Genomic DNA, 12500 nt, shown 5'->3' with positions numbered 1-12500 from the left:
CTGCATTGATTATGACACTCCTCAACAAGTGCAGAGGAATGGTACTAGACAATAAGATGGCTGCTAGGGCCGCATGCAGTCCATGAGCCGCAGTTTGCTAGTCTTTATTGAACAAATCCTTATATGTAATTCCTTGCCCCTCCACAGCGTCAGAGTCGTACATGGCAGGGGTAGATGCAGAGCCATTTCATCATTCTGTCCACAAGTCCGAAAAAGCTTGACCTCGAGTGTTTGTCTATATGAAAGATGCTACTATACTAAACAATATAGAAGCAGTCATACAGCTGCATATAACTCGTAACTAGCCAGTCCCTTCTAAAGGTTGCTGCTTGTTTTTCGTAGGAATACTTATGCTGTAGCTTATTTATTTATTAATTAATTCTTTAATTTTACTTAAACAATTTTATTTTTGTTCCTTATTTTCATTTTCAAAAATTGTTTTATACTTTACCCTTTATTAATTTACATTTTACCCTATATTAATGTCTTTGATAATAATGTTAATATTATTATATTAAGTATTGAAGTTCTATGCCATTTTTCGTTTCATTAGATCACTGCGGATGAATGATGTCTCCGAAGCATCTAATTGCTATAAATCGATTTGTGGTTGCTCTTGCTCGAATTCTCCTCAAACACGTTCCTACGAGTATATATGAATATATATATATATATATATATATATATATTTATGAGCAAAAACATATATATACAAATATGTGTATGTATAGAATTATTTTTCTTAAAAATCAAAGCGTAATTGGCACTCCGTATTACAGGACAGTGAAAAACATAATTTCTCCTTTTATATATATACAGGAGGAAAGACACGGGTGGAGGAGCCACACTAGACATGGGGATTTACACCGTTCAGTTTGCCACGCTGGTGATGAACGGTGACAAGCCCCTGAAGGTGCTAGCCGGAGGTCATCTCAACCAGGAGGTAAAATTGGGTTTGCCCTTTCGTGCTGTGCTGGATTGCCTTTGTGCCATCACAACGGCAGTGCAGCACAGCGCTACTTGATTCAGATGTCTTCTGGTCTGCTTTCAATGTAAATTATTTCAACGCTTTTCATTTTGTCCCAACTGCGTCAGGGTGTAGACGTGGTGACAAGCGCCACCCTCGTGTATCCGAAGGGCCGGACGGCCTCGCTCAGCACCACCATAAGAGCTGATCTTCCGAGCGAGGCCTTCGTCGTGGGGACGAAAGGCACAATCAAGGTCAGGAGCATTCTTCCTCTCTGGTGAGCGTATCCGAAATGCAGTAAAACCAATGTGCGATGGCGATGTGCCTGCAATGCAGCTTACATATATCTACCTATCTGTCTATTTATCTATATATCTCAATCTATCTATTCATCCATCTTAGTCTATATATATTTATCTATCTATCTCTCGATCTGTCATTCTATCTATCATCTATCTCTCGATCTTTCTATATAAGCATACACATAGACTTGCCACAAGATATGCGCAGACTTAAGATGAACAGAAAGACTAAGGCTGTAGTAGACATCTTTATTGCGCGTACATTTCGAAGACGCCCGTCTTTGTCATCACTGCTGAGAGAGAGAGAGAGAGAGAGAGAGAGAGAGAGAGAGAGAGAGAGAGAGAGAGAGAGAGAGAGAGAGAGAGAGAGAGAGAGAGAGAGAGAGAGAGAGAGAGAGAGGGAGAGCGGGCGTTACGAGCCCAATAGGGCAGGGAATACAGTTCAGTTTTGTAGTATAGATGTCACGAAAAAACGCGAAATATGGAATAAATAAATACATGTAATTACATGGGAAAAATTTGCAGGAGACAAAATGAAAACTACATCATTACAAGTGATTACGGTCACAAGTGCTGCGTGGCTATGCTGTGGATATTGAGCTCTGGTTTCATCTTTTGGATAGGCCGAGATTCAAAGATTAGGAGGTCGAGCTGCTGGACTGGAGGTGGACAGAATTTCAAGTCACTGTGAGCGTAAGGTTGATTTTGTGTGTGTGAGCGTTGGCGAAGAGCAGAGATACCCGGGTTCTTCAAAAGCTTCTTCTTATTGACTCGCCCATATATTCAAGAATTCTATGCATCATTTGAAACAACATGATATCGATACCTCTGAAGCAAATGACTTCTTTAAAAAGTGCTAATGGCGTGGTTATTCGTGAAAACCATATTTAAATTAATTTGAGGGAATGAATGTTTGAGCATCTCACATAAATGCCTGCGAATGAAGAAATTTAAGCGCCCAAGATATGGTAGTTTAATGTGCTTAGCTTGATTTGGAACGTACGGACTTTCGGAGGTTAGCACATATTGCTATTTAAGAATCAACTAAGGGTTTTCGGGAAGAAGTAATTGGATAGAAATCTCATAATGAATAGTTAAAATACTGTAATCAATTCCAAAACCAGTAAAAGTGGATTTTCTGTAAAGTAGTGTACAATCAACCGTTTTCTTTGGTGATCAGTGAATCGAGAAATGAAAGTTGCAACCCTGCATTCACTTGGGCAAAGCCGACCTGGCAAAACGTTTCGCGAGTCGCTGCGTGGCGGACAGGGCGGGGTTTGGGGGTAATTCGCTCCGCCTCGCGGCCGTTTGATAACAACCAAAATGGCCGCTAACTTAGAGCCTCAAAAGTTAATCTGTCTGTACCGCAATATTTATTCAGTTTTGGCCTTCTATTTTTGATAGTCATTAATGTGTGTGTAGATTGTGCACACTGGTTTCGAGCCTTTATTACAATCAGAAAAGCAATTCATCTCTCTAGCGACAAGTCACAATGGCAAAAGCTGATCAGTGCATTGCGCGGCGAAACCGTTCACTCTGAGCGGTTTGGGCCAGGGCGAAGCACATCGTACAGAGAACCTCAAGTGAACACAGGGTTGTGGTTTTCCTTTTCCATTTCACAGGTAAACTTAAGGCGTCTTCTGTACAGTAGGTGTCAGTAAAGTTAATACCAAGGCACCTGTCAGACGCACGAATCAATGTGATTAGCAATAATTTTGTTTTACACGAGATATGTTATCTGTGTTATAATAATTGGCAGTCATCCACTTTCCTTTTCATATTCCAACGGTAATGGTGATAACGAGAATTTTATAGGCATAACAACTGACATCAGTTTATATTCGGGTTTTCTCTGACAGCTGTTCCTCATGTGTAATGCTTTAATAGATTACAACGATAATTTTCTCAGTAATCGATTGTAATTTCCAGTAATTGATTCCCAAACGATTACCTTCGGGATCAGGGTTCAACTGAGGACCGTCTCAATATATTTCAATGCAACACAACTCACCATTAAACCTTTTTTCTTTACTCTTCAAGGTGGTGCAAGGTATTTCTTGTACGAATTCTTGGTTATGAAGTAATGGTCTTTTTTTTTCTTTTTTTTCTTTATCTCCCACGTGTTTAAATAGTTGGGGGAAGGAGGGAGGAAGGGAGGGGCTGCGGGAACCGTTTCAACACGTACGCACGAACGCACGCACGCAAGCACGCACATGCACACACGCACACGCACACGCACACGCACACGCACACGCACACGCACACGCACACGCACACACACACACACACACACACACACACACACACACACACACTACAAACCACCCTCCTGTACCCCGCTCCTGAGATGAATACCCTCTCTGGCACTTCCCTTTCACGAGGGCAACGAGCTGACTCCCCTCCTCGCCCCTGAACGCGTGCCTCTTTACCCATACAAATCTGTCGTCGTTCAACAGAAAGTCTGGGTCCAGCTTTGTCGGATATTGGAACATTATCACTTTAGTAAGCTTTCCCCTAGCCTTTAGGATTGTCATCACTGTCCCTTGTCATCAGGGTTTGTTCTGCCTTGCCTGCTCGCACTGTGAGATACGGCCTCCCTCTTCCTTCCTTCAGCAGTGTATCGAAGTTACGGTGGTCCTAGTTGTATGGGTCGCCTTAATTTCTCCGTAAAACTCATGCGCAGTCTTGGGGGAATAACAAACGTTTTCTGCCATTCACACTGGCAACTTTCTGGGTTCCTGCTTTGGTTCCCTCGTCGTTCTTCTTCCTCTTTTCCTCCCACTTGCATCCATTCTCATTGTCATTCATGGCCACACCTTCACTTCTTTCCCTCTTATGGAATCCACTTGCAACGCGTCCTCGCGAATTAAAACTTTCATCCGATATAGCAACACTAGCCATTCTGACACTTGAAGGTGACAAATTACCAAGGCACCTCACCTGCTCCCGGTCCGAGGATTAAGTGGGGGCGGGAAAACAGGATTCGGGAAATCTCCCACGACTAAAAACATAACAAACACATCCTACTTCTGTGAGAGTTACACAGCGATTGAGAGAGAGAGAAATTACTTTGAGATTTGCGAAGTTCTAGCTTTGCCCGGGCCTTCCACATATTTCCCGTCCTGTGTCAGCTTTTTATGGCTGTCTCATTTTGTTCTCTGACACTCGGTGCTTACCGTGGTGGTGGGATTGCCAGCAGGCGCTCCTGCCGCCATGCTTTAAGCATACCGCTTAATTTCTTTACCAGCACGGTGGCTGTTGTCGGCGGTCCCTATTCCAGGAATTGCGTGTGCTCACAATTCAGTAAGTAATGTACCAGGGTGGCGTTCGGCTTGCCACAATGCATGTAACACCTCTCTTCACAGTATATTGTCTCTATAATCTGCCATGCACAGTGGTAACTTAGTCTGATTCTGTGAAGAATGACTTCGGTACCTCTGTTGATTACTTCAGAGAGTGCCAGTGGCTCATAGCCTGTGGCGTCTGAGTACCAACTTGCCCGGGGGGGGGGGGGGGTGGATCTCTGTGAAGCTGCAGGAGGAAGGAATGAGCGGCCGCAGTACACTTGGTTGTATGATCATGGGATTTGGGGGCATACCCCTGCCAATGTCGGTTAGTCTGTCAGCAAGCTCATTCCCTCTGATGCCAATGATGCTGGGGACCTAGTTATTGATTATTCTTCTACTCTGAGCAAGAATTATCTGCGCTATGGTAAGCACAGTGGTCAGGAGGTAGATGCTGTCTTTGGGTGAGCTATGTTGAAGACAGTCATTGGCTGCCCTGGAGTCTGTATGTATGACCACTTGTCCCTCAGGGACGCCTGGGCTAGGGCTCCCATGATTGCAACTGCCTCTGCCTGTAGCGAGGAGGCGTTGTCTGTTACCCTCATGGATTTTGTGGCATCCCTTGCTGCAAAGCCGGCGCCTGCAGTGTGGCTCAAGGGATCGACTGATCCATCCGTGAAGTGTATTCTACTACCCGGAGGAGTGATGACTGCAATACCCTCTCCTTAGACTAGGCGTAGGGTATTGATTCTTTCTCATTGACAGGCTCATAATAGAAAACTATCGAGGTTTGTGCTCACAGCGGGGCTTCGATAAAGTTAGGGTGGGGGGAGTCCATGCCCTTAGCAAGAAGCTGATTTTTGAGCTGATAGCATATCAACACCCTGGCTGTGTGAGACTGCCAGGAGTTGTTTGCAGAGCTTGTTGCCTTGTTCGAGGCATCTGACCAATTTTTGTCTTCGGCTTGTGTTCCTGGGAGCCTGGATGACCTTTGACAGAAATTGTGCTGCCATTAGATCGATTCGTGAGTCCAGGGGGAGAAGGTTTGCCTCCAAGAGGAGGTTGAGGACCTTCATTCACCTTGGGGCACCCAGAATGATCCTGGCAGCTTCATTTTGGACTGTCTCCAGTTTATCTTTGTATATTTTCTTTATGGCAATCAGAGCGATGGGCCGGGCGGCATGTACATAGAATGATCTTAGTACTTTGTGTCTGAAGGTCCGGTCTATCCTTACCCCAATGTAAGTTATGTCTCAGAGCCATGGCTTTTGATTTGGCTGCAGATGTCCTGTCAGAGCAAGTCTGTCTGGTTGTAAGTGTTCTTGTTTTGCCCTCAGTTCGACTGGCAGACTGTTGCTGCTTGTTCTCGCAGAAAACTCATGCAGCAGTCTGTCTCTGATTGAGGGTCTTGATGTGTGCACCTCGGGACTGAGCGGCTGGTTCTCGCCTGACCCATTGCCATAGCTCTGAAAGGGTGGTATGGTGGTCGAAGGACTCTCACCATTCCAGCCACTTTTCCTCCCTGACTCTGTTGGCAGTTTCCTTGAGATCCCTGACAGCCTCGCTTAGGAGGACAAGGTTGTCAGGGCTTCTTTGCCTTCGGAATTGTTTTCAGCACATGTTTAATCTGTGCTTGACCTCCCTAATCTCATCGTTAAAGTACCAGGCATCTTTGTGACTCTTGTACCTAGGCCGAGTTTTAGGTATGGTCAGTGAGGCTACTTGATTTATGGCATTGATAAGTCTGGCTTCAAGCACTTTCACATTTGCTGGTCCAGCATCCATGAGGTGGTTATAGTGCCGTAATGGTTACTTGTGACAGTCACATCAACACACCAGCTTAGTCTCACCACCAGAGTCGCAGTGGCCAAGGTAAGGTCTAGGACCCCTCCTCTGACATACGTTGGCTCTTGGGTATTGAGAAGAGCAATCTCAGGGATTGCTGGCTCTATGTGATAGCCAGCTGCATCTGCTACCCAGCAGGTAGCCAGAATGGGGTGGTGTGCATTGAAGTTTCCCCCTATGATCACTCTATCATGTGCTGCAGAAGCACAGACCTGGATGATGTCTAACTCCTACAACTTGGCCGGTTGTACACATCATACTGTTTGAGGGCCCCCCCAGCCAGTTGAATCTCAACAGCAAGAGATTTAACATCGTCTCCACAGTGCAGTGCATCGGCTATTGCGAAGCAGGGGATTGTTGCTCTGACGAGGGTGATCAAGCCTCTCTTGCCAGCTGTGTGTGGCAGCAAGAAAACATAATTCCCTGAGAAGCCAACAGTCTCCACTGTTAATGTCTCCTGGAGCATGACAATGTCCATGCTCCTTGCTCCTTGATCGCACTATTGTGTGAAGGATGGCATTCCTTGAGGAGAAGCCATTGATGTTCCAATGTGTGTCATGATGTAACTTGGTGATAGTTATATCAGAGACATCATCATACTCGAATTGAGAGATGTCAGAGTCTGACAACTTAATTGTGAAATCCTCGCTGGTTGAGGGATCTTCGTCTGTTGTCAGGCTATCCCTGGGTCAACTAGAGGGTGGAGAGCCTTTCGTAGCTCTGACTTTAGTTAGTTTGGCTTTTCTCACTTCAGACTTTGTCTGTGTGTTTTTCTTTGCTGGCCTTACCTGGGTAAAGTCAGTGTGTTCTGGCTTTTCTCACTTCAGGCTTTGTCTGTGTGTTTTTCTTTGCTGGCCTTACCTGGGTAAAGTCAGTGTGTTCTGTCTCTGGCTGCATGGATTCAGCCTGGTTTGGCTCTGCCTGCGAGGGCATGGCCTGGATTGGAGTAGGGAGGGGAGTCTCGTCCTGGGGTGAGGGTGCGGCTGGTTTGGCGCTCTCCAGCTTCCTTCCCTTCTGGACTGCGACAGTCTGGGTCATTGCCGTCTTGGCGACCGTGACTGCTTTCTCGGCCTCTTCACTCAACCTCCCCAGGGCTGTTGCTGCTGCAGTGACTACAGCAGTCAACAAGAAAGTAACATCTTCCTCATCAAAGAGATGGTCATCTCTTGGGGAGGGTTTTGTAGTGCTCTTTGAACCTTTATTCCTGTAGTTCTTTTTCTGCACTTTTTGCATGGCCGGAAACTCCTTTTTATTGGAGATATCCGGTGTCGGCTGGGGAGCAGCTTCCTTCCTCTTAAGAGGTCGGGAGGCTTTTTCTCTTTTGTTCTTTCCCCAGACATAGGTGCCTGAGGGAGCAGGAACAAAGTCTGGTTGCTTTTTAGCAACCTCTTGTCGCCTGAGGGCCACCTCTTTCCTGACAGAGCAAGCCAGGCTCCAGGCATGATGCCTCTTGGCACAGTTGGGACATTTGGCTGTTGTGTCCCTCTTGTTTTCCTTGTATGCCTTAAGGCACACCTTAGTGTTATGTGTTTTACTACAGACACCACATCTAGGCTTGGCTGTGCAGCTAGCCTAGTGGTGACCATATTTCTGGCACTTGAAGCACCGAAGTGGTTTCACATATGTTCTTAGGTTGTAGGTGCCCCAGTTACCCAAATCAAGGGTAGTGGTTGGGGCTCCTTTCATGGTCACCAGGACTTGCCTGGTTGGAGTCTTCCCATTCGACATTCGGGAAGCCTCCACAACCTGTGGATGTGGTGTGATTAGTTCCACATCATATGAGACTGAGAAGCCAAGTAGCACCATCTTGACTCTCTTATCATCGGGATTCAGTGGTGAGAGACTCACTTTCCTCCCATCTTTCAGCTCCTTCGTTTCCCGGAGGAAATTCAGGGTAGCTTGGTCTTTGGGCATAATGATCATGCCCTGGTCTTTGGCAACCCGGATCGACATCTGGATTTTTAGCTACATCTCCGATGCCCTGACCAGTTGGTAGGCATTGTCGAAGCCTTCGGGTTTAGAGGGGGCTTTGCTTGTGGGGGCAGCACCTGATTCGGCTGGTTCAGCTTGTGCTCCCATCTTAGTCAGGGAGGATGTCTGAGGGGAACTCAGAGGCCTCCCTGGCTTGGCTGCAGGCCTGGAGAGGCCAGCACGAGAGTCCATCTGTTGGACAATCTGATGGACAGACATATTAGTGGCTGATGGTTTCTCTGTCTTATTCATCTTGGCAGCAGGCGTGACAGTCATCCTGTGCATGGGGTTTTCTTTTGCTACCAGGAGGCACATATGGCTTCAGGGTGGCTGCCGTGGTCTGGGCTTTGCATGAGGGATTTTTGGTTGATTTTCCCATGTATTTGAACAGTTACTTCATCCTCTCATGCCCCCACCCACCACAGAGTCCAACAAGGGGAAGCTGAATGTTATAACCAGTGTCTTACAGCTATAGGGTTGATGAGAGGATATACGCAGCCAGTAGCCATTGTATCGGTACTCACGGAACAGTGTGAGTGTCAACAGCAGCATGACTGCTTGACCCTAGCCTCTCGAAGGAGTCCAGCCGATTGGCCTGACAGGGCCAGAATCAGGCCACCTGTCTTGATGGAATAGAGGACCAAAGAGGCGTGTTGCTAGCCGCAGGGCGTACACATTCACGGCATCGCTCAACCTCTAAGACTCCTGTCACCACAGTGCACAAGGCTGCCACAAACGGCAAACACGTGGGTAGTTGTAAACCCCTGGGGAGAGACCAGAGAGGATGCCCTTCCACCTACAGGACTTCATAGTTTGGAACACTTTTGATCATCCCTCTGAAACAGCCACCCAAAGGCAGTTTTACCTCAGTGAGGGAAGGGAGCTCTTGCACTTTTTTCAGGTGGTTCCTTTCATCGCTCTGAAACAACCACCCAAAGGTTGTTTCACCTCAGTGAGGGAGGAAAGGACCTGTACCTTTTAAAAGTGAATCCCTCTTCCATCTTAAACAGCCACCCAAAGGCTGTTTCATCTCAGTGAGGGAAGAGAAATCCTGCACCTTTTCAAGGAATTCCTTCATCCCTCTGAAACAGCCACCCAAAGGCTGATTCACCACAGTGAGGGAGGAGAGGAACTACCTTTCGAGGCGGTTCCTGTGATGGGACGGGAAAACGGTGTTCTGTCGAGCAGGTGCTAATAAGACAAACAGGCTGAGGGCCTTGGAAAGGGAGGGGCCCCTACCTGCCTATTCATTCCTATGCGAAATACTAGAGTGGCAGTCATCAGATGGTCTGCCATACTAGTCCCTAGCAAATAGAATGGTAACTCTCTGCACACTGTAAGGCAGGCACACTAAGGTCCCCCAGACACACCCTTCCCTGCGGGAGGTAAAGGTCTGCCCACGTCCGAGCACGCGCCCGAAGATGGGGTCCAGTTCACCAGAGGGGGAGTTATCCTAATTCCGAAAAATCCGTAGAGGAAAGAATTGGCTAGAGGGCACGAAGCTAAATGCAAGCAATTAGCATCGCGGCAACAACGTAGGGTGAACGTGAAAACGCCAGGCTAGCGCGCAAGGGCCAAGGCCGAATTTGCTTAGGGCGGGTCCAGTACATCTCTTTAAACCACCCAAGCAAAAACCTTGAGACCGAGAGAGGTCATAGAGCCCCGTCGAACACCTTTTCCTGTACGTTCCTCTAATCCCTCTGAATCAGCCGCCCAAAGGCTGATTCACCACAGGGAGAGAGGAGAGGAGTGTCCTTCCAAGGTGGATCCTGTGGCTGGAATGAAGAGAGAGAGAGAGAGAGAGGTGTATATATATACAGAGAGAGAGAGAGTGGTGTGTATATGCATAGTCCTAAAAGCTCAAGGTAACGTTCCTTGATGTTCCGAACGATATCGTTGGTAAAGCGAGATCTGGAAATATGCTTAGTTTTGAATGGGTTAATTATGAGACCAAGGAAGGCTCTTTTTGCTGAACCTCTGTAGAACATAATTCCCCCTATCAAATACCTGTATAGGAATCTCATCAGCACAGCATGTGATGCTGCCTAGGTTTCTTAACTCAGTGTTGAGCTTGCAAAGAGAGTGCAAGTATATTAAACAGTATAGGGGCCTAATTCTAATTCGCCATTAGCACTGTAGGCGCCTTGGTACCACACTTTTGCTCTTCTCAAAGATAGATAATCCTTTATCCATAACAGAAGCTTGCCCTTAACTTCTAAAAGAGTTAGTTCATGGAGGATTGCAGTGTCGAATGCTCCCTAAAATCTATGAAGTAAGAAGACTGTGCATTACGTCCATTTAGATACTGTGCTAGACACATTTATGCTCCTCTCCCTTTTTGAAAGCCAAAGACAGATGGATGAATCAGGTCTTTGATTCAGGAGAATTCTTTCACTGGTTTTAGACAGGCAGACGTCATAGAAATTGGTCTATCAGGCATGCCTGATTTTGCCTGCCGTGTGGGTTAAGTTGAAGAGATCAAGAAGATAATTTCTTCCTTTACCTGTACTTTTGAAAGGAGTCGAATGATATAAGTGATTCCACCATCCTCAGGTGCAGTGGATTTGCTAGTCTTAATGGCTGCAAGGAGTTCTTCCCTTGTAAATGGTGCATCAGCCTCATCTAAGAGGTGGCACTGATAGTCATTTTCGTTTTTATGGCTTACTTTAAAGGAGCACCTGCATATGGATAATGGGATGGGAGACTATCAAGAGAAGAGCCCTTACACCATTTATTTAGGAGATATGAGGCTACCCTTTCTGGACGTGATTGAGAGAGAGAGAGAGAGAGAGAGAGAGAGAGAGAGAGAGAGAGAGAGAGAGAGAGAGAGAGAGAGAGAGAGAGAGAGAGAGAGAGAGAGAGAGAGAGAGAGGTATAGATTATAGCTTACTTCGTCTGATCAATCAGTTTGCCTCCAGAAGTCACCGTGCCCAGGTCTCATTTAGCCTCCAGCACCCAGGGCTGGCAGGCCGGACACGACACACCGCACTCCGTGCTTGCTCCCCGATAACACATCCAGATTATCTACTGTGTTGTACTCTTCCTAAATAATAGAGTCAAGCCATTAAACCTCAATGACTACCCAAAGCACAGCCTCTTACAGTGCCTGTATGTGTGTGTGTGTGTGTGTGTGTGTGTGTGTGTGTGTATGTGTGTGTGTGTGTGTGTGTGTGTGTGTGTGTGTGTGTGTGTGTGTGTGTGTGTGTGTGTGTGTGTGTGTGTGTGTGTGTGCTGCCAAAAGGGACCCTGGGTTAGATGCTGCAGGTGACAGAGGGACGTGATCTTGGACCACTTCCTTTTTCTCAGGCCCTCGAGTGGATGGGGTGCTGCTTCATCTGGACTTACTTGTTTAGTCCACCAAGGAAGCAAGATCCAGATAGCATTGTTATAAATTCTCATCGGGCAAAAAATATTTGCCCTTCTAGCAGATGAGGAATGGGCTATAAAAGAGGATGTATTTTACGAAATTACATGGGCTTTGTTTTTCTGCAGGTCAATTACCCGATGTGGTGTCCCGAATCCTTCGAATCGCCCTCTGGGACATACACTTCGCCCTTGCCAGTGACAGGTCAGACATACAACTTCAATAACAGTCAAGGTCTCATGTATGAGGCAGCCGAGGTCAGGCGTTGCATAAACGCAGGTCAGTCAGATTTGTTGCCTGGTTCTCCTGTTATTTATTTTAGCTGTAGGTGTGAATAAATGAAGTGGTACATAACAGAGCAAACTGCTAATATCTTACATCTGTAACAACTCTTCTGTACTCAACAGGTCTGCTAGAGAGCCCAGGGATGACTCACGGGGATTCCATAACCATAGCCGAGATCATGGAGCAGATGAGGGCACAGGTGGGAGTCATTTAGAAACAGGAGAAGCAGTCCCCGTGCGCCAGACGCTTTTCCGAAATTCTACGTCTTCAGAAATGTTTTGAAAGATATTCTCAAATAAACTTTACAGAGAGCTGTTTGTTTGACTGAGCCCTGGGGAACGCGAAGCAAATGAGAAATATAAATTAAATGAACCTATACCTGTTCAAAACACGAATCAATAAAAAAACATATGAACATGTTTCATATTTAATGACAAAATTATATACGAAAATATATCCAAGGGATAATTCTTAGTATTTAG

The 12500-nt window shown here is 46.3% G+C and overlaps 1 protein-coding gene across 3 annotated transcripts in view; it reads left to right on the top strand.

Moving 5' to 3' along the window:
- LOC125048036 (trans-1,2-dihydrobenzene-1,2-diol dehydrogenase-like) overlaps positions 1-12329 on the top strand; it is a 25230-nt gene extending 12901 nt beyond the window's left edge. For 2 of the 3 annotated variants that reach the window (XM_047646657.1, XM_047646667.1), the window contains exons 5-8: positions 820-943; positions 1096-1221; positions 11862-12012; positions 12141-12329. In XM_047646657.1, coding sequence (XP_047502613.1) covers positions 820-943; positions 1096-1221; positions 11862-12012; positions 12141-12232 — 493 coding nt within the window. In that variant the 3' untranslated portion in view covers positions 12233-12329. Of the gene's footprint in view, positions 1-819; positions 944-1095; positions 1245-11861; positions 12013-12140 lie in introns of all 3 variants that reach the window. The other variant, XR_007116786.1, reaches the window with a different exon arrangement.
- Positions 12330-12500: the final 171 nt, after the last annotated feature.

This window comes from Penaeus chinensis, chromosome 4, assembly GCF_019202785.1.
Source record: "Penaeus chinensis breed Huanghai No. 1 chromosome 4, ASM1920278v2, whole genome shotgun sequence".
NCBI lineage: Eukaryota > Metazoa > Arthropoda > Malacostraca > Decapoda > Penaeidae > Penaeus > Penaeus chinensis.
This window is presented reverse-complemented; position numbering and strand designations above follow the sequence as displayed.